The sequence below is a fragment of the Gracilinanus agilis genome, chromosome 1, assembly GCF_016433145.1.
Source record: "Gracilinanus agilis isolate LMUSP501 chromosome 1, AgileGrace, whole genome shotgun sequence".
In the NCBI taxonomy this organism is placed as follows: domain Eukaryota; kingdom Metazoa; phylum Chordata; class Mammalia; order Didelphimorphia; family Didelphidae; genus Gracilinanus; species Gracilinanus agilis.
This window is the reverse complement of record NC_058130.1, coordinates 664,126,463-664,152,293: the sequence shown is the minus strand read 5'-3', so window position 1 is coordinate 664,152,293 and position 25,831 is coordinate 664,126,463. Positions and strand designations below refer to the sequence as shown.

At 40.2% G+C, this 25,831-nt stretch overlaps 1 protein-coding gene across 1 annotated transcript in view; it reads left to right on the top strand.

Moving 5' to 3' along the window:
• Positions 1-1,850: 1,850 nt before the first annotated feature.
• Positions 1,851-25,831, top strand: part of EXT1 (exostosin glycosyltransferase 1) — a 340,582-nt gene continuing 316,601 nt past the window's right edge. Inside the window, exon 1 of the mRNA XM_044668889.1 lies at positions 1,851-3,362. Coding sequence (XP_044524824.1) covers positions 2,401-3,362 — 962 coding nt within the window. The 5' untranslated portion in view covers positions 1,851-2,400. The remainder of the gene's footprint in view (positions 3,363-25,831) is intronic.

Sequence of the window (25,831 nt, the reverse complement as noted above, 5' to 3'; positions counted from 1 at the left end):
TCTCTGGACCTGGCTCTCAATCCACTGAGCTGCCCCCTAATAAAGTTTTATGTACATATAGGCCATGTATTCATTTATTAAGCACCTATCAAATGCGAAGCACTCTGGGAGAAGCTGGGGGAAATAATAATGGCCAATAGATAAAATACACTGCCTACCACATGTTTCATTGTGCTAAATGCTTTATAATTATTACCTACTTTGGTCTTCACAATAGCTGGGAAGGAGTTGGTGCTATTATTATTCCCATTTTACAGATGAGGAACCTGAGGAAGAGGTTAAGTGACTTATCCAGGGTCACACAGCTAATACATGTCCAAAATCAAGATAAATTTTGAACTCCGGTCTTCCCAACTTCAGGTCTGAGCTCTGTCCACTAAAAGGTCACACTCCAAAAAAAAAAAAAAAAAAAAAAAAAAAAGCTTGAGTCCCTACTCAAGGAATTTATGTTTTATTGGTGGAGATAAACAACCATATATATTGAACTCATAAGTAGTCCCCATAAATGAAATAGAAGTTTTGGGGTTTTTTTCTTACTTTAGGTGGGGAAGGTAGTGGAGTATGAAGCTTTAGGAACCCATTTGATTTTCCCTTTTCTTTGTGGACTTGGCTCGGGAGAAAGGAGATGAGTTGAAGGGGACATTAGGCATGATGGAGATTTGAGACAGAGAGTCTAGGAAAAACTGGGCCTCTTTGACGTGTGTGTGTGCATATGATTGCTGGAAGGAAAGGAAGCAGGAAGGCACCTATCTGGACCGTGGCATCAGAAGGACCGCTTTCTAATTTCATTTCCTCCACAGCTCCTGCTTTAGAGACTGAGCTTCCCATCTCCTGTTCTACAAGTCTTTCTTTAGAAAATAAATAATAATAATCAAGTTCCCAAATTGTTTCTTGTTTTGGAGGTGGGCCGAGCTGGCAGGTAGGTGGGGGAGACGAAAGATTCTGAAGGGCGATCAAAACAGCCCGAGAAGCGAGAGACGAGGGCCAGGGTCGTGGATAGTGTCGATACCTTTCCATCTTCTAGAGTGCTTTTCTCCCTTCCCGCCTCCCGTACTCCCCCCCCACCTTTCCCCGCGTTCCTCTTGGGGGCGCTGGTTCTCTTGCTCCGCAGGAAGGAAAGAGGAGCTTTCAGGCGAGCCAGCGGGCCGCGCCAAGCAGCTGCAAACGACAAGGAACGCGTGTTGTGTGAATGTCTGCACGGAGACCTGCAGCCCGATGGGTTAGCGTCAGGCCCGAGACAGTCCATTTTCCCCGAGTCCCGCATCCTCTTAAAGGGACATCCCCCACCCCTTTTTCCCATCTCCTACCTTCTCCCAGCCCTTCCCCGCCTAGTCCCTGACTGCAGCGAGGTCCCCGCCGGCTGGGGGGTTATGAATGGGTGCAGCGGAAGCACCGCCCACCCCGGACGTGACGCTTGGCCAATGGCAGAGCCGGCTGCGTGGATAGATGAGGTCAGCGCTGTCGTGTCGGGAATGGAATGTGTAAGTGTAACATTCAGAACCGGGTAACATTCGGCGATCGAACTCCGCGATCGGCAACGTTCGAACGGGGCTGGGCGGGGGAGGGGGGCGGCCAGGGAACCTCGCCGGGATTTGCAGCTCGGTGCAGCGACTGACTAGGGGGAGGAGGTGCCGCCGCCGCCGCCTCCGACGCCGCCGCCGCTGCTGCTCGTGTTGCTGCTGCTGCTGCTGCCGCCGCCGCCGCCACCGCCACCGCCGCCAAAGCCGCTGCTGCTGCTCCTCTGTCCCGGGGGCCATTCACAGAGATCGGAGGAGTAAACACCAGAGTCTTGGACCCGCTGCGGAAGGGAATCCAGAGAAATGCAGGGATTTGTAAGGTTACGGCGCTCAAGCTGGAAGATGTAATTCGCTGTATGAGCCGGTTGGGATCTGCTGACTTGTTGGAAGCCGGAGTGCTTTGCATGAGTGTGTTGATGAGTTGAAGTTACTGCACCGGTGCTCCTTTTCAACACTACCGAGGGGAATTCTGGAGGCGAGGAAATCACTTAAGTCTAGCCATTGATTGGATATCGGGAGTTTTGTTTTTTTTTTCCTTACCCCCCCCCTTTTTTTTTTTCTTCTCCCTTCTTTCCTCCGTCTTGTTGCATGCAAGAAAATTACAGTCCTTGGCTGCCCACACCGGGTGCGAATTATTCGGCTACACTCTCTTCCCTCTATTGTGCAACCCAAAGATGAAAGACAGAAGGGGAGAAAGTTAAAGAAATCGCCCACATGCGCTGGATCAGTCCACGGCTTTGGGAAAGGAATAAAGAGAAGGTGGTAGAAGAGAGTTTGAAGTCTTTACAGGCGGGAAGATGGCGGACTGGAGCTGAAAGTGTTGATTGGGAAACTTGGGTGATTCTTGTGTTTATTTACAATTATCTTGACCCAGGCAGGACACATGCAGGCCAAAAAACGCTATTTCATCCTGCTCTCAGCTGGTACTTGTCTCGTCCTTTTGTTTTATTTCGGAGGCTTGCAGTTTAGGGCATCCAGAAACCAAAGCAGGAGAGAGGAGCACAGTAGTAGGAATGGCTTGCACCACACTAGTCCGGATCATTTTTGGCCCCAGTTCCCGGATGCTTTGCGCCCTTTCATTCCTTGGGATCAATTGGAAAACGAAGATGACAATGTGCCCATTTCCCCTAAGCAGAAGCGAGACGGTAATTCCAGCATCTACAAAGGCAAGAGGTGTCGCATGGAATCCTGCTTCGATTTCACCCTTTGCAAGAAAAACGGCTTCAAAGTCTACGTCTACCCGCAGCAGAAAGGGGAGAAAATCGCAGAAAGTTACCAAAATATTTTAGCAGCCATCGAGGGCTCCAGGTTTTACACTTCTGATCCCAGCCAGGCGTGCCTCTTTGTCCTGAGCTTGGATACTTTAGACAGAGACCAATTGTCACCTCAGTATGTGCACAATTTGAAATCAAAAGTGCAGAGTCTCCACTTGTGGAACAATGGTAGAAATCATTTAATTTTTAATTTATATTCTGGCACCTGGCCTGACTACACTGAAGATGTGGGGTTTGACATTGGCCAGGCAATGCTGGCCAAAGCCAGCATCAGTACTGAAAACTTCAGACCTAATTTTGATGTTTCTATTCCCCTCTTTTCTAAGGATCATCCCAGGACAGGAGGGGAGAAGGGATTTTTGAGGTTTAACACTATCCCTCCTCTCAGGAAGTACATGTTGGTATTCAAGGGGAAAAGGTACCTGACAGGGATTGGGTCAGACACCAGGAATGCCTTATATCACGTCCATAACGGGGAGGATGTGGTCCTCTTAACCACCTGCAAGCATGGCAAAGACTGGCAAAAGCACAAGGACTCTCGTTGTGACAAAGACAACACAGAATACGAAAAGTAAGTGCCCCGTGCTGGTCCTTCCCGGCAGCAGCCTGTGACTTCTTTTACTTATACAGGTGTGCAGGAGGCAGGAGTGGTGGTAGTGGTGGTGGTGGTTAGGAATGTGGAGCAATGGGAAAACTCTCCAAGTTCTCTCCTTTCCCCCTTCAGATATTAGTTCCAGCTCTAAAAGCAGGGGGGTTATTTCGTTTTTTTTGCCTGTTATCTATAGTAAGTTACTTAGTTCAGGAGAAGGGGTCCCAGCCATCCCTTTAGGGAGTAGGTTACCCAACTGCTCCCTCTCCTTTGTGAAAGAGAGGGATGGTGGCTTCTCATTTGGAAACTGTTTGCCCTTCAGCTGTTCTGAGTGTGGGGATGTTGGATCTGATATCTAGGGAGCACTGGAGAGTTTGTGGTCACAGCTTCTCCCTTTAACTACAGACAGGACTTGAGGAGATGCTTGTTGGGGGCCTTAATAGCCTGAGATTGATTCATTGTGTGTCCTGATTGTGAGGACTTCTTCAGGTTAACTGCTTCTATTGGTTCTATTGACCTTTATGTCACAGTACTGAAGTTTCCCCAACCTCCAAGCTTTCTGTCTATCTTGCAAGAGCCTTGCTTGGTTTTTGTGGGGTAGAAGGGGGGGGGGGAACTTAATCTAGTCGTGAAATAACATCCTTGCCTTTCTTTTCCTATATTATTTTGCAATTTGGAGGTCTGTTCCGATGGGGATCAGTGTTCCCGTGTGGTCTTGTCCCTTCTCTTGCAAGAATAATCCGCGAAGCAGTTAAAGCACCATTGATAATTCTGACTTCCCGGTCTCTATTGTCTTCTATTTGTATCTATACCATTATATACTTTGTAGCAGTTGTGTGACAATTAAGGCTACCCCCACTGTGTTGCTGCAAGTTTTACCCAGTTGCTAAGTAACTTGGTTAGTTACTCTCTTACTGTCCCCCCAAGTTAGTCACTGATAACACTTTATTTGATTTTATCAAGTGAAGTTTGCAGAAGCGTCCCTCCCCTGACTGCACTGATCTGTGGTTCCCTTTTAAACAAGTCACATTAGCTGCTGGTTGGTCCTCACTGCTGAAGAGTTAGCCAGATCTGGTTACAGTGCATTTCCACAGCGTACCAGTTAAGAAACCAGAGCAGCCTTGTTCTACCAAGAGCCTGGGAACCCAAGCTGAAAATGAAAGAGGACCTGCCAGAGGTTGGCAGAGTTTGAAACTGAATTATGGAATGCAGTGTCGGGGAAACCCCAACCCCTCCAAGAAGCTGAAAGGGGAGGGGAATAGGAAGAGAGGAAGGGGGGAGGGAAAGGGCTCTGAAAACTGCAGGATATCACTGCTCACTAAGATGTCTCAACCTGGTCTTTCTCTCTCTAGGATTTTCCTTTTTGTTGTTGTTTTTTGATGAGAATCACTAGTTGTGAGAATTAAGAAAGCTTTCACTGAAATTGGAAAAAAAGAGAGAGAATGGAATACCGACCCCTTTCTCCCTGTATCTTCAAGATTGAGGGAACCTGATGATAAGGGATAGTTATTACTTCTGATTTAAAAAAATTCAATAATATTTAAAGACTAAGAACAGTTTAAATAAATTTAGGATTGTTTTTTCTCATGAAAGAAACTGAAAACTTAAACTGACTCCAGGAAGGGATTGCTTTGTTTATGCCACTTTTAAATTAACCTATTCCTGTGGGTTTTGTAAAAGAAAATGCTCCTAGCCTTTCAGGAATTTCTTTGTTTGGCTCTTGCTGGAGTAACCGGAGATGAAGTCTAACCTTTCTGTGTCTTCTAAGGCAATCTCACTGGATTCTTTAGGAGGACCTTAGTGCTTTTTATTCTTTTAAATGAGGTATACCAGGAATTTTATCTTAGGAAATCTGAATTCCATAGTTCACCAGGTGATGGATGTTAAGAAATACGTATCATTCAGTGATAAAACTACATCTTTTGCTCTTAAAGAAAAAGACTAAATTGCTTCCTTCTCAGCTATAATGTAAGAGGCTCTGTGGAGCATTTCAGCACTGGAGGAATGGTTAAAAAGGAAAAGGGGTGTGTTCCCTTAAAACTCCAGTGTTGCTCATTTCCTTTTACCAGCATTGGTGCTTCTTGGAATCAGACTGAGGGATCAGTACTGACACCCACACTCTTGTGGGGAGTATTATATCTTTTTAAAGACCACAAGGGGTCAGGACCTGAGGGATCTGGTCTCACCTGAAAGATGGTGGCCCCTCTGGCAGCAATGTCGATTCCTACAGAATCCTGACCCAGTAACATCTCTCATTGGTAGCAACTGGTATTTCTTACTATTTTTTTTGAGTTCCAGCTAGTCCTAATCTTGCATCATTTGTAAGTTCTACTAAACGTTTTCATTTGTTAGTGGGGTAATAGAGTAGAAGGTTTACTTCATTCTCTCCCAGTGGGTTTTCTAAAGTGTGTGCCTTTGGAAAAATGGTGTTTTCCTGGCAGTGATGCCATTTATGTCTGATGACTTCTAAATGTTTAATGAGTAAGGGAGATGTCAAAAAATGTGCCTGTTTGGCCCAAGGCAGTATTATTATTACTTATTGGCTTTGTTGAACAAATGAACCTACTGTATTCTGTATTTATTGATGTGAAATAAGAAATCTACCATCAAGAAGCAAGTTTTATATATGAAATGGTGTCCATTCATACAGAACTGTCCAAGTAAAATTCATTTCTCTTGGGATGATGGGAAAGGAGGTGTTATGAGCTGGTGGGATCAGTGGTCTCAAAGGGCTGATAGAGTGTTCGACCTCTAGTCAGTCACACCAACCAAGCCAGATTTTTACTGGATTGTGGAAAGGGTGGTATAATACCTCCCTCCCAACAGGGCTCTGGGGATTCATTTGGTAATGGCTATAAAAGCCCATGGATCTTCAGATCAATTTTCATTATACCTTTTCTCCTTTTAATAGGCGTATTTGAAAGTAGGCCTCAACTTCATTTCTTCACCTTCCAGACTTGAATCAGCTATTTCTTTAAAGCTGATGGTTACACTGTATAGTGCCTAAGCTGGAGACTTAAAACTGGCATTGTCAATTCAGGAAATTATGGAAAATGTATCCATTGAGGGAGAAGAATTAACCTTTAACGAAGAACTTAATTTTCTCTGAAAATAAAACAATACTAGGTGCTAGAGCTGAATTTCTTTTGAACTCTACCTTCTTATTAATCAATAACTGATTATTGAAAGTAAAGAAAATGAAGGAAGCTTTTTCCTCTTGTATAAAGGCACTTTTTGGGCTCAAACATACAGAGTTATATTAAAACATCCATCTGTATGACACATATCTAATTAATTTTCATTAGTTATATGCCTCAGCAGATAAAGTTGATAAAAGCTAGAATAAATTACAAACAGCCTAATCACTACAATGTAATGAGGATTTAGAGAACTAATTTCAGCATTGCATCCTTCGAAAGTAGGCACCTTATCAGAATTGTCTTCTCATGAACTTTCTGTAGCTTTAGTGTTCCCATGAGCAGTTGTCCCTGGATCATTTTGGTCTGCCTAACTGTGATCTCACTGGCCCGTCTTGGGACCCATCACACCAACCCGTCAAATCATTTCCTAGTGAGTTTTTTTTAATTAAGTAATGATTGCTTAACTTAAAAAAATGCCAGTATATACATATTTTCAAATTTATTGGAATCTTCGTAGCTTTTGTTTTAAAATCCATTTGCTATTAAAAAAAATCCACAGCAGTGTTTCTCTTTGCTATTCTTAGCTGAAGAGCTTGACATGCCACTTGATTTACCTCTACAGGAAATTAGATCAATGCATACAGTGCCTCTCAGGGGTGTAGCAGCTATACTCCGACAGGTACCCTGTGAGCCAGCTTGCTAGCCGCATTGGCCAGAGCTCCCGTGCTAGAGTCAAGAGAACGGCTTGTGACTGTGCATCTAGAGGTTCCATTAAGGGCTGTCCCAGGGGAACCCTGCCTTGGTGATAGATGGGAGAGAGGCCTCAAGAACTTCCACATTCCTGCTTCCTCGTTGGCCTTTATTGGCCTAGGAGCACTGCTATTCCCAGCATTCATCAAGAAGCCTCCTATGAGTCAGGTACCCGGCTAGAGGCTGAACCTACAAAGCCAGAAATGAAGCCGTCCCTCTCCTCAGGCAGCTTATAGCTTCTTTTCAAAGGAAGCAGCAAATATACATGTAAGTACGTACCTATAAAATGTGTAAACATAAATACAGGATTATTTGATGGTGGGGAGGTGGCATATAATACTAATGAGCTTTAGAGGAAGACTTAAAGGGGGCAGCTGGGTGGCTCACTGATGTAGAGTCAGGCCTAGAGACAGGAGCTCCTGGGTTCAAATCAGATCCCAGACACTTCCTAGCTGTGTGACCCTGAGCAAGTCACTTAACCCTCTTTGCCTAGCCCTTATCACTCTTCTGCCTCGGAACCAATACATAATATTGATTCTAAGATGGAAAGTAAGGGTTTAAAAAAGTGGGAATATTAGGAATTAGTTCATTCCAGGTATGGGAAAGATGTGGAGTCAAGAGATGGAATAGCAGAAAGGCTGGATTGTAAAATGTATGTAAAGGGGAATGGTGTGTAGTAATCCTGGAAAGTGTGTGTGTGTGTGTGTGTGTGTGTGTGTGAGAATATATATATGTATGTATATATGTATATATACATACACATATATATCTTAGTTACTCTTTACAATAAATAACCCTCGTGATTGTGAATAACATAATTATCTTGTGAAATAGTTATTATAGATACCATTTTTCCAATTTTACAAATGAGGAAACTTAGGCTTGGTGAAGTAGTTTATACACAATAATACATACAGCTAATAAGTGTAGTAAGCTGACTTTGAACCTGGGTTCAATGAGTCAAATCTTTTTTTTTAACTACCTAGACAAACTATTTAAATATGGATTTTGATGATCTTGAATGATGAGCAAAAGGCCAAATTGTGTTTAGCCTCATATTGTGAGCTATTTGACATCAGATTATCTTTTGCTTCTTTTTGTATCCCCAGCTCTTAGCACAGTCCCTGGCACAAAGTAAACACTTAATAAATGATTACTGATGGGCCAATGGGGCTTGTTTAAAAAGGCAGACAAGTGAGTAATCCAGGGGGAAAGCTTTTGTCCAGAATGGTTAAAATGAGAGATTAAAGAAATAAAACTTCAGGTTTTGTTTTTTTTTAAACTAGACTGTTCTTATTACGTAGGGATTCTGAGTAGCTGAGTTTTCACTGTAGATGTCTTTAGCATTTTAATTTGCTCCTGACTCAATTAGATTTCAGAGATATTATTCCACTATCAGAATAACCAATGCTAGAAGTTGATTTTTAAAGATGAAAAATGTATCCTCATGAAGAGTCAATGGGCACTGTTGTGGAGGGTGGCTCTTACTAACCCATACCTTTTATTTAAGAATTCAGGAAGTTTAGATAATAATAGAGCTTAGGTGATAACTATAAATAAACTCTTCTAGACTGGAGTTTTGCAGCTTTTCCAAAGTGGCATGTTCACTTATGTTCTTCCTTATGGGGAGTAGGTGTTGAATAGGAACAATGGGAAAGGATTTGACCCTCTCCAGGTAAATAAGCCCATTGGCATGCAGAGGTGATTTTGGAGAGGGATATATATTTTCCAACCATTGAGGTTCAGGTGGTCTAAGGGCCCCTTGCTTTGGATCAGATAGTTGGAAATCGAGCGCACTAATTAACTTTTCTTCAGTGATCAGGGATTTTTGATAACTGAGAAATCAGTTCAAAGTGCTATTTTTTTTTTTTTGCCTAATTTATACATTTAGAGTTTTTTACTCACTTTGCATGGGATATCTGTCCCCTATCCCTGGAATTTACTCCTTTCTCATTGGCACCTCTTAGAATCTCAAAATTTCTCTCAGAACTCAGTTGAAGCATCATTTTTTCTTGTTTTTTCTTGATAGATTTTCTTGATATTTCCCAACTGTTAGTGCTTTCCCCAAAACTACAGTGGATTTATTTTGTATGGGTGTGTATTTTGTATATATGAACATGTTTTCTTCTCTACTAGAATGTAAACTGCTCGAGGGCAGGGGCTAATTTGTTTTTGTGTCTCTGACACCTGGCATATAGTAGGTGCTTAATAAATACTTTTTGATTTGCCCTTGGAAGCAGAGATCCTTATAATAGTAGTGGCATATAGCATATTGAAACAAAGAGGGGAGAGGTTTACATAAAACTGCATCATTTTATCTCCCCCAAATAACTTGTAGTAATAACACATCACAATTAGCTGGCCTTTTAGTTCCTAAATATTGATTCAAATTTTGTAGTGATCTTATTTATGGCACTTGATTATTTCTGGATGATGTTTTATGGTTACAGAGCTAAGTAAAGCCATTTCCCCAAATTATTTGAATCTGTTAAATCCGAAAATATAATGAGAAAGAATCTAATCTAATATAGAAGTGCTCTTTCTTTATTGAGAGGGAGAGGATAAATATTTCTTGAAAGTTTCATTTCTCATATAGGTCACATTAAAATTCACACTGCATTAAATAAGGCCTGCATTAAATTGGCACCTTGGGTGATAACTGCATCTTTAAGTATGAAAGTGTAATTTGAGGACTTATGAAGAATGAGCAGCCAATTGATTCATAGAATGACAATGTGGGCAATATTATTTTATTTATGTGGCAGAAGCACATTAAAAGTTTTCTTTTTAATAACACATGCTTTTTTATTAAAATAAGCCTTTAAGTGCTTTAATACTTTGCAACAGCAATAAAACAATTATATCTTTTAGTATCCTCTCAGTTAAAATGGTAAGAAAAGACTGTGGAACTCAGGTTTCTGTTAAAAATAAAACACTAACAAACTCATTTAAATAAAATGTCCGATTAGATTCTAGAAGTTTATAATAATAGAAATACATTTTGGATAGTGCTTGACAGTTTAAAAAAAAGTACTCTCATAGTAATAGGAGCAAGCAGCAAGATATGGTTAAAAAAAAAAACACTGACTTTGAAGACAGAAGGTTCAAATCTTGCTTCTGATGCTTACTACCTGTGGGACCTTGGGCAAATCTCTTAACCTCCCTTTTTTTTTTTTTTTTTTTTTTTTTTAATTTTCTTCATCTGCAAAATGGGAAAGGAGATGATGTCTCAAGTCTTTAAGTTTTAGATTTAGATCCTCTGACCAACTTTGACACTTGTAGCCCCTATGTAAGGTAGATTTTACCAATATTATTATCTTGAGCTTCACTTTCCTATTTTGTACATTGGAAACTGGGAGATCCAGGAAAGTCCATTTTTTATTTCTGAAGATTGATCTTATCAGCTGGCTTTGCTCTGCTGTTCAATCACTTGTGATCTTATCACTGATTGCTGTGATAACAGAGGCACCCTAGTGCTGAAGTGGATGGAATGTGGACCTGGATTCAGGAAGACCAGAATTGATACCCAGCCTCAAACACTTGCTAGCTGTGTGACTTTGGGCCAGCTAAGTGGCTCAGCGGATAGAGTGCTGGGCCTGGAGTCAGGAAGACCTGGGTACAAATCCAGTCTGAGACACATAGCAGAGTGCCCCTGGGCAAGTCGCTTAACCTCTTTTTGTCTTAATCCCTTGGAGAAGGACCTGGCAAACTACTCTAGTATCCAGAAAACCCCCTGGACAGGAAGTACCAGCTTTTGCATCAGGAAGAGTCATAAATGACTGAACATCAACAGCAACTTTGGGGCAAGTCACTTAAACTTTGCCTTGCTTTCCCATCTGTAAAATGGTAGTCATGAATGCATTTACATCCCAGGTTTGTTTTGAGGGTAATACACTGCTTTACAAACCTCACAGTACTGTATAGATGCTAGCTATTACCATTAGCCATTATTATTCAGTTTCCATTTCCAAGTGAAGCTGATGGGTTCACCTTAAGGATATGGAGTCAAGGAAGATTTGAGGTGGAAGGGAAGGAGGATGAGAGAATGTGACTCTTAGGATACAGAACTCAAACAAGAAGGCAGACTTTTGGCTTCTTGTTGTAGCTCTCTTTTCACAGTTTATAGCTCAAGTGTTTGCTGCCTCCTACAAGAAGCCAGCCATGCTTTTCCTAGTGGCTAGTTCCTTTCTCACCCCAGATTTCTTTGTTTGTAACTTGTATTTAATTTTCTCTTTATGGGTTATTCACTCCCCTTTCTCTTCCTCTAATCTAATGCCAGGTCCTTTAAAGCGAGGACTATTTCATTTTTGTCATTGAATCCTCAGTGCTTAGCATACAGTGGGCACTTAATGAGTTAGAATGATTCAGTATAGATTTTTGAACCTGGAGGAATCCTCAGCTAACCACCTATTCTGCTTTATTTTTGTTGTTGGGATTTTCTTGGCAAAGATACAAGAATGGCTCACCATTTCCATCTTTAGCTCATTTTGTAGATGAAGAAATGGAGGCAAATGGGGTTTAGGAACTTGCCTAAGATTACACAGGTAGTAAGTATTTGAGGTCAGATTTGAACTCAGGAAGATAAGTCTTTCTGATTCTAGGCCTGGTGCTTCCATCTACTGTGCCACCTAGCTGCCCTTATTTTACACAAGAGGAAACTGAGACCCACAACCCTAAGAGACTTGTCAAAGGTTTACAGAGGTAGTATCTATAGATATGGAAATTTGAGTTCAGTTTTTCCTGACCTAATGTCCACCATATTAACTTTTACTCCTTGTTAGGTTGTTATGAAATTGCTTTCTTTCAGATAATTATGATGTATGGCCAACCTCCTAAATTTGCAGATCTGGAAACCGAGTCAAAGGAAGTTAAGTGACTTATTCAAAGTCATACCAGTAAATCAATTCCAGGATTCAGATTTGGGGTTCTTTCCATTTTATCTTGCTGCCTGAAATATCTAAAAGTACTTTATTACCTAGATAATTATTGTGTAAACAAACCAGATTTTGAGTTTTAAAAAGTGTTCACCCATGTATAAAATATTATTGCTTTGAGTTTTTATAGTGTTCTTCAGCTATTTAAAAATGGCCATTCTCAGTGAAATTGGGCAGTAGTATTTGGTTTTATTTGTGCCTCTTTTGGAAAAAAAATCCCCCACCACATTACTGAATAGTAACAGATGTGTCACTACAATCATTTAAAATGACTTTCTGGGAGAAACCTTCTTGGAATATGGAAGATAAAAGTCTATTTTATTCCTCAGTAATTTGAGTAGTAAAGTAAGTGATCACATCAGGCATGGACACTTATCAAATCATGATGAGATGACTATGAATAACTTTCTACTTTGAACAATTTACATGGCTATTAACAATTGATGGGTTTTCCTTTAGGATGGCATTATCTGTGGTAGCAGGACCTGGTCCTGTGTACTTTCCCTGCATATTAAGTTCAGGTGATACTCTCTTATCAGGGGTGAGAACATTCTAATAACAGCCAAGGTGAAAGTTAAGGTGGAATTTTAAGATGTGTTTTTAAGGCCAAAGATCATTCATCTAATTATAACTTATATTTTCATTTTTTCTCCCAAGGGGCATGGATTCAGGCTTATACAAGCATATTTTAAGATGTTTTCTCTAATACTCACCTTGATACCAAATTCAGACATTGTCTGAATCATAACAGATACGGTCAAACCCCACGGTAACATGGCTCATAATTATTAGCCTGCACCACCGGTCAGACTCCCTGGAAGCATAACCATATGTAATAAAAGCCTTATCTAAGTAGGATTATGACTCTTAGACTTGGCTACCGCCTTCACCTTCAGGTAGAAATTTTCATAGAAAAGGAAAGTGGTCCATCTCCCACCTCCTCCATCTTATTTCAAATTTCAAACATATTTGTATAAAACTGTGACCCACAAATCTAGGTTTGTTTTTCTAGGAACATTTCTAAGGTGGGTGTCTCAGCCTCTCTATTGCAGGGGTTTGTAACCTGGGATCCCTAAACTTATAGTTTAAGGAAAATTTTTTGGAAAACAATATTTTAATATAATTGTTTTCATGTGTAATTCTATGTTTCTCTGCCTTTAAAACATTTTTTGATTCAACAGCCTGCCAAAGGGGGTCCATGATTCCCCCAACACCCCAGAAAAAGGTTAATAAAATGATACTATATTGCTTTTCCCCCTACTCTTTTCTTGTTTTCCTTTGTCATTAAAAAAAAAAAATCCCTTCCTTTTCCCATGTTAAAATCATCTTTATTTCAAATAGTATGCTGACCTGTGGATTCAAGTAATGCTGAGATAAAATGTTGTATTGTAGTTCTAATTAATTCATTTAATTAGATTAGATGAATTAATTGGATTTTCTGACATGTCTGTAGAAGTATATATATAATATTCATTTTTGGAATTCCCATTGTGCTCTGGTCTGGCAGTGCCTGGGTTTGCTCATATTCAGGACATGGTGTAAGACCTATTATTTGAAACCTGTCATTTTAGTTTCCCTCTGGGGTCATAAAAATGGTCTAGTGATTTTTTCAGATAGCAGAGTGTAAATCACCTGGCCATTTGGCATGCCCTGCGGCCCAGGGTGTACACTGGTTATCACTATTATCAACCAAAAGCATTTATTATGCATCTCTTGGTCCTATAGAGAACTATTTAGTTCCTGCCCTGGAAACACTCCTATATAGGAAATAGGTTCCCTAGGAAAGACTCTCTTTCCTCCAGCACCCAGTTAACAAAGACTATTTGGGGACCTCATAGCATTTGCCCAGGGGAAAGTCCTTTAGGATATTCCTCAAACCTGTGTCTTACTTAGAGCAGCAGTGTCAGACTCGCCTAGAAGTCGGATCCCTGATTTTAAAATGTAACATTATCTACATTTTATTGTGTTTTCATTTATTTTGTTCATTATTTCCCCAATACATTGACATTTGATTTGAAGTGTTGTGGGCCTCTTATGGGCAGCTAGTGATGCAGTAGATAGAATGTTGGGTTTGGAGTCAGGAAGACTTGAGTTCAAATTCAGCCTTAGCTACTTACTAGCTGTGTCACCACCACCAAGTCAAGTAACCTCTGTTGGCTTCCCTTTCCTCTAACGTAAAATGGATGGGGCTAGCTAGGGGGCTCAGTGGGTAGAGAGCCAGACCTGGAGATAGGAGGTCCTGGGTTCCAATATGACCCCAAAAGCTGTGTGTCTCTGGGTAAGTCATTAACAATGGCCTAACTTTTCCTGCTCTTCTGCCTTCTAAGGGGTGTTTTTATATTGATTCTAAGACAGACCGTAAGGTTTTATTTTGTTTTGTTTTGAATGGGGATAATAATACCACGTACCTTGCAAGCTTGTTGTGAGACTCAAACCGATAATGTTGGTAAAGTACTCAGCCCTGTGCCTGGCACGGAGGTGGGCTTCTGTAAATGCTTGGAGGTTCAGCCTTTGGAACCTCCCTGGAGTCCCCGGCAGCCATTCCAGCCACTTCCGGCTGCTGCATTTACATGGTGCTGACTGTGTACCAGGCACTGTGCTAAGAGTGGAGATAAAGGAAAGGCCGGAAGCTGCGCCTTACCCGGAAGGACCTCACCTTCGAAGGTCCTTACATGGGAAATAATCTTAGCAGAACCCCTAGCCGCGGAGGAGACCCAGGTGACCCTGGGAAGGGAAGAGATTCTCGAAGCCTTGGCTGGAGTGTGCACCCTGCTGAAATACTGGGGGGCGTGGGCTCGGAGAGGAGACGGGGATCCTAGTGGCCTCCGAGAGCCGCCCTCTTGGGATAGCAAAAGGAAGTTCCTCTGTGGGTTTGCTGTTATTGTTTTGGAAAAAAAAATAGTGAGGAGTTTGGATTTGTTTTTATTCAAGTTGAAATGAAGACCTAAATTAAATTATATTTTCCCTTCTCTCATCTTCGGAAACTCTTAAAAGTTATCAGAGCCCTCCCACATTCTAGTCCAAGCCGGTGAGAGAAGGGGCCAAATGGTCCTGGTGACGGAAGCACGGTTGCATCCTAGGCACCCTTCCCTCCAGTTCTCCAATCGAATGGCGTAAATGATAGAGTGCTAACTTTTTGAAAAAAAATTTTTGTGTCATTCTTTCATCTCAGCAGAGCGTGGCTGGGAGCGAGAGCTCATTCATGCCAGGAAGTCATCACCGCTTTGCAGTAATTTGGAACGTTGCTGTTCCAATTATAAATAGGCTTCCAGTTCTAGCTCTTTGTAGTATCCTTAAAGGCATGTTTTATGGCACGGGTACAACTTAATGCCCTCCTCCAACTCGTATGGCCTAAGGTGACTTAAATTCCAGGCCAGCTGAAGACACGATCGCCTTTGTAGGTTGGCTTCCCTTCGACAAAGAGGCTGTGTGGCAGTGGACTTAGGGAGAGGAGGAAGAACAGAGAAACCTTCCCAGGCCAGTTACATGGAAGTCACTTTACTGGTTATGTTAGAGGATCCCACGTGGATCTGGTGCCTTTCCTTTATTTGTCGCATGAAGAAAATGCAGGTGCACACTGGTGAAGTCACTGACCCAAAGTCCTGCAGCTGGTAAGTGTCTGAGACAGGATTTGAACCAAGTTCCTTTGCAGAGGTAGCGCTGTGCCTTATTCCACTCAAAGGAATGGGGATGGGAGGGAGGTTGAACTTCAAACTACAGCTAAATCTTCATCCAAACATTTCTCTAGTGTTTCATTCAGGTCTTTTGAAATAGATCATCAGGTGGGTCATAAATTCCTTCATTACCTTAGTACAGGGCCTGGCCAATAATAAGCATTTAATTAATGGTTTTTTTTTCTATTCATTTATCTGCTGATTAAGATAAAAAAATTATTACAAAGCAAGGAAATTTCACTAAAGTATTCAAGTGAGTAATACTAATAATGATACTACTACTACTACTACTATTACTACTACTACTACTACTACTACTACTACTACTACTACTACTACTACTACTACTACTACTACTACTACTACTACTACTACTACTACTACTACTACTACTACTACTACTACTACTACTAGTGTATTAAGTCAGCCCTCCCTGACTTTTAAGGTTCCTTGATTTGATCCCTATTTTATTTTATTTTATTATTATTTTTTTTTACATTTTTAAACCCTTAACTTCTGTGTATTGGCTCCTAGGTGGTAGAGTGGTAAGAGTGGGCAATGGGGATCAAGTGACTTGCCCAGGGTTACACAGCTGGGAAGTGTCTTGAGTTCTGATTTGAACCTAGGACCTCCCATCTCTGACTCTCAATCCACTGAGCTACCCAGCTGCCCCCTCATTATTCCTATTTTAAAGAGAAGGAGATTCAGAGGTTGTGACCTGTCCACAGTCAAGTATTAACTATGGGAAGGAAGCATATTCTGACTTAAAGTCTAGTGAGCCTCCCCTTTACCAAATACTGGGATATGGGCTCCTTTATTGAATTCCTTTTGAATGCTAACACCTCAGAGGCAGGGGCTCTCTCACTTTGGTCTTTGTTTCCCCAGCACTTAATATGGTGCCTGGCATATAGTGGACATTCAGTGTTGAATCTGTCTTGGCATGCTTTAATTCAAAGATTAGATATTTTTTCTTCCCTCCATCCCACCCCACAGTGCCCATCCTTGGGCTGGCACATTCTTATCTCTTGCCTTTAGGCACACTCTCTTCTTTCTTGCTAGTCTTCAGGTTTAAACTTTCCTCTTTGCTGCTTTCTGAACCCTGACCTGATGACTCCCCCCGGATACTGTCACAACAGCTCATTAACTGGTCAAGTCTGTAAGTCTCTCCCAAAACCCCGCTGCCTAATGCTTGGCTAGCCAGTCTCCGGTTGGTTTCTGACTGCTCACTGCTTCTCTCCAACCTGGATCAGATCATCTCACTCTGCTTCTGCTTTTTTCTAAAAGTTCCTCTTTTTTTTCACCATCCTTCCCCTTACCCCCAAAGGGCTTATACTTCCTGCCCTGTGGCTTGGCATTGCCACTTTGTACAGTTCCTTGCCAAGCAGTTCTGGTCCACAGCAAAAAATTAGGATCTCCAAATCCTACCTTAATGTTGTATTCTCGTCTAGAATGCAAAACAGGAGTTAAAATCGAGTGAGTTTGGTGGGATGTGTCTAACAATAACAGCCTCTGAATCAGAAACTAGATCTGTGTATGATGTAAGGTGTATCTGCTTCCTTCTTCTGTTACTGTTTCTCTAGTATACCCTAAATTAGTGTTTCTTATCTGTTAATTATAAGTTTTTCTTCTTCTTTGTTCCTCTGTACCTCAGTCCCCAGGTGTCTGCTTGAAAAAGGATGTGTAAACCAGAGAATTGTAGAAGAATGCTCTCTGGAAGTATGAGCCTGGCACTGGATTGTCCAAGACACAGCCTAAGTTCAAAGAAAGTGGTCCTTAGAAAGTTAATCCCCGGATGATGATTCCTTTTCCCCCAACATAGCTTCTTACAGTGATCAGTCACTAAAGTGGTTTGGTCACAATGGTGGAAGGTATGGCCACACCAAGGAAACCCCAGGTCTTCAAAGTCTTAAGTGAGGTTCTTTTTGGAATTTCTCTTAAGACTGATTTTCCAAGAAAACAATTATTTTCATTCCTTTTCACTGTTGTTTCCGCCACATTCCAACAAGAGCCAACTGACCAACTGGATTTAAAACTTAATTCAGGCAATTTGGTGGTAAAGTAGATAGAACACAGGACTTGGAGTTACTTAGAAGTGAGTTTGAATTCTGTCTCAGACATTCTGTATCTATATAGACTCTGGGCAAGCCATTTAAACTTTCTGGGACTCAGTTTCATCATTTGTAAAATATTATTAGCACTTATCCCTCAGGGTTGTTGTAAATATCAAGTAAGTTAACATATATTATTTTCTTTTGCTTTGTCATTATTGTCATTAGTATTGCTTCTTTTTAATATTTTTCCCCAATTACATGTGAAAATAATTTCTAACATTAAAGAACATTTAAGTTCCAAATTTTCCCCTCTCCTTCTTTCCCTCCCTATGTGATTCCTGAGATAGCAGGCAATCTGATAGAGATTACCTGTGCAATCATGTAAAACATTTGTCCATATTAGTAAGTTTGTGGAAGAGATCTCAAACAAAAAAAAAGGTAAAAAAAAAAACAAAAAGTGAAGAAGCAAGTGAGAGTATGTTTCTGTCTGCATTCAGATTCCCATCAGTTTTTTCCTCTGGAGGTGGATGGCATTTTTCATCATGAGTCCCTGGGGATTGTCTTGGCTCATCGTATTGCTGAGAGTAGTTGTCATTCGTAATTATTCATCACACAATATTGCTGTTTCTGTGTACAATTTAACATATATTATTATTGTTATTACTCTTATTATTATGACTGCTGTTTAATGTTACTCTCATTCTATTTCTTTAATTAAAACCCTTACCTTTTTTTCTTAGGAACAATACTAAGTCTCAGTTCCAAGGCTGGGGCTAGGCAATTGGAGTTAAGTGACATGACCAGAGTCCCACAGCCGAGGTCACATTTGAACCCAGGACCTCCTGTCTCCAGGCTTGGCTCTCTATCCATTGAGTCACCTAACTGGCTTCCTATTCCCATTCTTAGGTTAGTGGTAAAATGAACTTCAGTTTTCTTCTCTTTTTCCTTAGTGTAAAAACAATTAAGTTTATAGAAGCAATTTTTGATGAAAATTTTAATCTCTTCCTCTTTCTCACCCCTTTACTACCAAGTCATTTTATTTTTTAAGCAAGTGTGCATTCTAGCCAATGATTTTGTGTATGGTTGAGTAAAGGTCATTCTGAGATGATCTAATGACTGTTATCCAGACCTGGTAAAACTCTGAGAGCCACAATAGTCAGGATCATGCTGTTGAGGAATATGTGTCTGTAGGAGAGGCTGACTGGTAAATGTTTGGGACTTTGGAGGCAGGAAGCCACAGGTTAGATAGAATCCCACCTTCCTGGCTAGGTGTCATCATGGCCAAGTCTCAGACCTCCCCAAGCCTCAGTTTTGTAATCTTTAATGATGCGAAGGATTGTTTGATGAGTCATGAAAGGCTATCTGGAAGATGCTTTGAAGGCTTTAAATAAAGGCTTCTTAAAGCCTTAGCTGTGTCATGGAACTCTTTGGCTGTCTGGTGGAACTCCTCATAAGAATGTTTTTAAATGCATAAAATAAAATACATATGATTAAAGAAACTGATTTTATTGAACTACAGTTGTGATATATATATTTATATATCCATGCATACATATATAAACAAATATTTTTTTAAAGTTCACAAGTCTGAAGTTAAGAACTTCTTCTTTCAGGGCTATGTAAATGTCAATTATTATGTTCCATTCTAAGCTGCTTTACCCTTTTTTTTACTATAGTGGTTTTAGAGTGTCCCTACATTTTATCTTCTCATGGTAGCTTTTGAGTTCCTATCACAAATGACCACATGATATCAAAAGCCTAAGGCTAGGGAGATGATTGGATCTTATTAGGAGATGATAAAAAGGAAACAAGGAAGAGAGAGATATACGTCATTCTTTCACCATGCTATTAAAATGCAGCATGTTGAATTTCCCTGGATCTGATAATAAGGACAGTTTAACAGACAGAATTTATTTCTTTAGGGTCAGCAAGGAACCTGGCAGATATTCGGCTGGCCTGCTCTCTGCTCCATGCATCTTTTCCTCACTCTGCCCTGCCCTTTATTTTTCTGGAAAGCACAACTGTATTAATCAGATCCCAGACACTCTTGACACTTCCTTCGGTGTTAAACTGTTTTCAGATCCAGCCTGATTCATGCCAGAAATCACTTTGCATTTTTCTGATATGGCAGAAATGGACCTCATTCATTCTATGTGAACGACTCGCCCAAATGGCTTAGAGAGAGTCAAATCTCATTTAACAAGGGAGAGCTGCTACTGCCTGACCTGGTTTAACACAGGTGCTGTTAAAAGCACATTGATTTTTTTTTTCCCCTCTCCCTCTCTTCAGGTTTTAGATTTCCATGAAAATTGGCATTAATTTCCCCCAAAATGAAATCTGTGAATGACCTTGAGTAAGAGGAGCACCGGCTTGAGCTAATTTCAGTGCCTAAGTAATAAGCAGATGAGGGCTGCCTCTTGCAGGGCTGGCTCGAAGGAGATGGGGGATTCAGCAGTTACAGTTCGATACATTTACTTTCTACCTGCTGGTTTCAAACAGTATTAATTTTTATGTGCTCATTGTGCATTGTGTTTAATTAAAAGCAGTTCTGTTCACAACGGCACTTGTAGATTTTTTTCCCCCTGAAATGAATAAAACAAACAGGCATCTGGTATTTGTTTTGTATAGCACAATCCCCATAAAATGAAGAGTAATAAAACATAATTATCTATAAAAGCTGAGAATGGGCATGTTTCTACCTTGTTTTGAAATCCTCCTCGAAGGATAAAGGATCCCTTTGTAAATTCAACAACAACAACAGAAATACTCTCAAGTCCTTTCCCCACCATTTGCAAAACCCTTATTCCAAGTTCTCTTGGCTTGCTTCGGTATGCTGTCCATCAACCAGGGGCCCTTTCTGTATGACGACAGTATTGATGGTAAAACTTTTTCAGAGCTTTATTGCCTATGTAACGGACTTCAGAGAGAAGCAAAATGCTTCCTTCCTGTTCTGTGAGCCTTTAAAATTATGTATAGCTTCCTTTACTTCACAATGTGCCCAAAATATTGTTAAAAGTTGAGCTTAAAATCTGGAGATCAGAGGTTTTGAACTGAAAAGTTCCTTAAAGATCATCTCCTCCAACCTATTCGTTTTCCAGAGGTGTAAGCTGAGGCCCAGAGAGATGAATGATAAATACTTGATGAATGAGTGAAGGGAAGAAGTAAGGTGATCTTTAATGGGTTATTGCTAATAAAAAATTGCTCAGTGGCTAAAATATTTGCTTTTGATTTCCCATCTGGGCTCCTTGCTATGAATTGTAGAATGTTCTCCTCTCACTAAGTAATTTAATGCCTGTACAGAATAGAAATTATTATGCAGCGGAGGTCCTGCTATCTGATTCTGCAGCAATGTTTGCATCCCTAGGGGTGAAAGCTCCCAAGACTGGCTTCATTGTTTCCATTCGGTGCTGGGCATGTGAGTTGAGGTGGTGATGGGGTCCTGTCCTGAGAGGCTGGACGTCCACTGCTGCTAGAAAAAAGAAGCAGCCGCAGAATCGTGCAGCGGCACCATCATTCACGATGACTTTTATGTAGTTGGGTGATGTTGCAGGCCTTGTCCAGATCTACACTTTTCTTCCAAATAAAAGCACAGACATTTTACCAGGGAAGAGTAGCTTTGAGAACCACTGGATCTACTGTGAAGCAAAATCAGGTCCCTTACTCATTTCCTTATGCATTACAACACAACTGACTGTGGACAGGAACCAGAAGTAACACATAAGAAATATTTATATCCCCTCTATCCAGAGTTCCCAATGAGAAATTCATTGTCCATTGAAAATTAAAAAAAAATTTTTTACTCATCAATACAATTTTTAATCATTGCTTTCTGACATTTTGCAATCCATCTTCTGTCTCTCCCTCCCTCTCTTACCCTCTCCCTGAAGAAGCAGGTAATACAATGTATATGTGCTATCATGAAACACCCATTTCCATGTTTGTCATGTTGTGAAAGAAGATATATTGCTTATTTAAGAAAAAAAGGAAGGAGATAACGTGAGAATGGTGTCTTTACTCTGCATTGAGAAATCAATTTCTAACATTATTTACTTAGAGAATAGAAGTAGTAAAATATGAATATGTGATAATTAAACAAAAAAACCTTTTAATTGACTCCTAGGGTTATTACCACTTGCTAGCAATTTGACTATGGGCAAAAACTAAGTCATTTGACCTTGTGGCCAGTTTCCTCTTCTGTGTATTGTGGATAATAATGACTAAACTGGCCTTACAGGGTCATTGAGGGTAAATAAACTTGAAATGCTTTTTATAGAATTGAAACAAATAAAGTAATAATTTGCCTTAAAAATATAAGACAAAATATAAGACTACTGCTGTGATATGGTTACTACATCATTCTTTTTTAAACCTTTACTTTCTGTCTTAGTAATAACTTTAAAACAGAAGATCAAGGGCTAGGCAAACAGGATAAATTGACTCATCCAGGGTCACAGAGCTAGACGTGTCAGAGACCAAATTTGAACCATTTGAACCCAGATCCTCCTAGCTCCAGGCCTGGCTCTCTCTACTGAGCTACCTAGCTGCTCTGGTTACTAATTCTTTCTCCAGAAGGAGCCTTGTTATGTTTACATCTGAGTCAACCCATCATTCTGCTTATATAAAATGGCCTTTTTGAAGATCATGTTTCCAAAGACAGAAGGACTTGAAGGCAACTTACTCTAACTGCCTAATTTTACAGAGAGTAAAACCGAGTCCCAAAGATATTAATGATTTATTTGGACAAGTTTACACATGTAAAATGTGTCAGAGTGAGATTTGAATCTGGGCCTTCTGACTTTAGATGCAGAATCAATAACTTAGCAGTGTTTTTGTTTCTTAAAGAGGAAGTCTATGGATGTTTTGTAAATCCTTAAAAAATCAGAGCATCTCCTGTGTGAAAATAAGTCTCTGTTAACAGAGTAATGGATTAAATACCCCAGTGTTATTAAGCCTGATGCTCAGATTAGAGAATAATTACAGAATAGACCAATGGTGTCAAACTCATAGAAATGGGGGCAACTAAACTAAACATAAGCATCCTTGAGGACAACAAAGATATTGATGTAGTTTTAAAAGCTGATATTGTCTATACAGCTTTATAGTTTTATTTAAATTGTTAAATATTTCCCAATTATGTTTTCATCTGGTTTGTGTTACCATCAGGAGCATTGCGGACTCTGCCGGCCAGGTGTTTGACACCTTGGTATAGACTTTTCTTTGCCAGGATCATAGGAAGAGCAGGAAGGGACATTACAGGTCGTCTAGGCCAAGTCCTTCATTTTCCAGATGAGGAAAGAGTCCAGACAAGTCACTTGCCTGCAGAAGGACAGGTAATAGGTAGCATAATTCAGGTCTCAACCTAGGTGTTCTGCCCCCAAATCTAGTGCTTTTTCTACTAGACCAGTAACATATGCAATAATAAAAATAGCTGAGGCAGCTGGATGGCATAGTGTATAGAGTACTTGGGTTGGAGTTAGGAAGACCTGAGAGCAAATCCACTCTCAGCCACTTACTCATTGTGTGACCCTGGACAAGTCTCTTAACTCCATTTGGCTAAAAAAAAAAATACCTTTTATAAGGTTCTTTAAAATGTGCAAAATGCTTTATATTTGTTAAATCATTTGATTGTTACAACCCTGCAAAATAGATGCTTTTATTATTCCCATATTACAGATGAGAATTCTGAGGCTTAGAGAGGTTAGCTTAGATCCATACAGCTGTAATTATCTGAGATAGGATTTAAACCTAGGTTTTCCTGACTCCAAGTCCAGTGCTCTATCCATTTTAATGCTGCTTTTCAGAGTAATGAAAAATACTTGCTTTTATTATAAGATTTGCTTCCAAACCTAAGGACTCCTTTAAAAACTGAAAAAAAAAAATTGGGTTGTGCCAGAGAATATTTATAGTTCTGTCTTTTTAAAAAAACTCACGTTCTGGGGACAGCTAAGTGGCTTATTGGATAGAGAGCCATGCCTGGAGATGAGAGGTCCTGTGTTCAAATTTGGCCTGACACGTCCTAACTGTGTGATCTTGAGCAAGTGACTTAATCCCAATTGCCTTGCTCTTACTGCTCTTCTGCCTTGGAACAGATTTTTAATGTTGATTCTAAGACAGAAAGAAGGTAAGAGTTTTAAAAAAAGTGAGATAAATATGCTATATATTTGTGAGTTTATAATTTTTATGTCCAAAACCAGAAAGTGTGAACTTTTAATAGTTTTCTTATGAATTGAATTCTAAAGCTTTTATTTTAGAATTTTATTTGACCACAGAATATTCTTTTAAAATTTTGATGATTGCATAGATAGGAAATCTGTGGCACAATTAAAGGTCAAGGCTGCCTTAAAGCAAGACAATTGAAATTTTGAAAACACTAGAGAGTTATCTGGGTGCCATAAGGGATAGAGACCTTCCTATGATTCAGGGAGTCCTAGGTTCAAGTCTTATTTCTGGCACATACTGGCTTTGTCATCATAGGTAAATCAATTAATATGAATGCCCCAATAACCTATCTGAGATGCAGTTATAGAAGTACCAATTGGTAGAGGTATCGTAGAATAAGATCTCGAACTAGAAAGAACAACTAACAAACAAACCTCTCAGTACACTATCCTAAAAAACCACATTGCTTTCTGCCTAAATAAATATTGCTCATGTGTGATTCATACTGAGTTTATGTGGATCTGTGTTTGTGTGATACAAGGCTCTTTGTTGTATGTTTGTATACACACATGTATATATATGTATGTATGCACACACATACATATATATATACACATAACATACATATACACATCCATCCATCCATAGATGTGTTAGTCATACATTCAGAATCAGAATGGACCTTAAAAGTCCTCTAGTTCGGGCAGCTGGGTAGCTCAGTGGAGTGAGAGTCAGGCCTAGAGACAGGAGGTCCTAGGTTCAAACCCGGCCTCAGCCACTTCCCAGCTGTGTGACCCTGGGCAAGTCACTTGACCCCCATTGCCCACCCTTACCACTCTTCCACCTATGAGACAATACACCGAAGTACAAGGGTTTAAAAAAAAAAAAAGTCCTCTAGTTCAGCATCCTCATTTTATGAATGGCAAGTTAAGTCACTTGCCCATGCTGCATGTATAGTAAGTGGTAGGGCTGAGAAGTAAACCCTTATCCTCCACTTATCCTGAGTTCTTCGTTCTTTCCACAGAACCACATTGCCTCTTTTCTCTCAAGTTTCCCGTAAAGTGGATTTCTGTTAATAGAATTATGACCCCAGTGACTTCTGAAAAACTAGACATGCATATCTCTCCTCCAATTCCCTTAAAAAAAATATGTCTTGAAGTCTGCCTTAAAAGCACATAGGAAACTTTTGAAAGTTGCATGATTAAAAGTTAACTGATTTTCTTAATAGACCTGCCTGACAAAATTAGCAGTATTGCACTGTATACAAAAAAAGTAGCAGAATGAAAATGTTGTACAGTCCTAAAACTAGACATTGTAATCATCTGCATTGTTTCACATTGATGGTTTTTTAAAAATCACAGATAGCCATCCTCCAGCATGAAGACTAAGCTTTATATCACTGAAGTGATCCCTTTAACTCTTACACAACTTTGCCGACAAGGCCATTACAGTCTCATTGAGATAGCAGAGTCCAGAAAGAGTAAGAACAGAAATTGTAGTTATAGAAAAGCAAATTATACCTAGATATGAAGAAAAATCTAACAATTACAGTTGTCTTAAGGTGAAATGAGCACCATTTGTATACAAGGTATTCTCTCTCTCTTCTTCTCTCTCTCTTTTCTCTCTCAAACATACTTCCTTTCCCTCCCTCTTTCTCCTTCATCTCTCTCTCCTTTTCCTCTACCTCTTTCCCTTCCCCTTCCCCTCCCTCTCTTCCCCCTCCTATCTCTTCTTTTTCTTTTT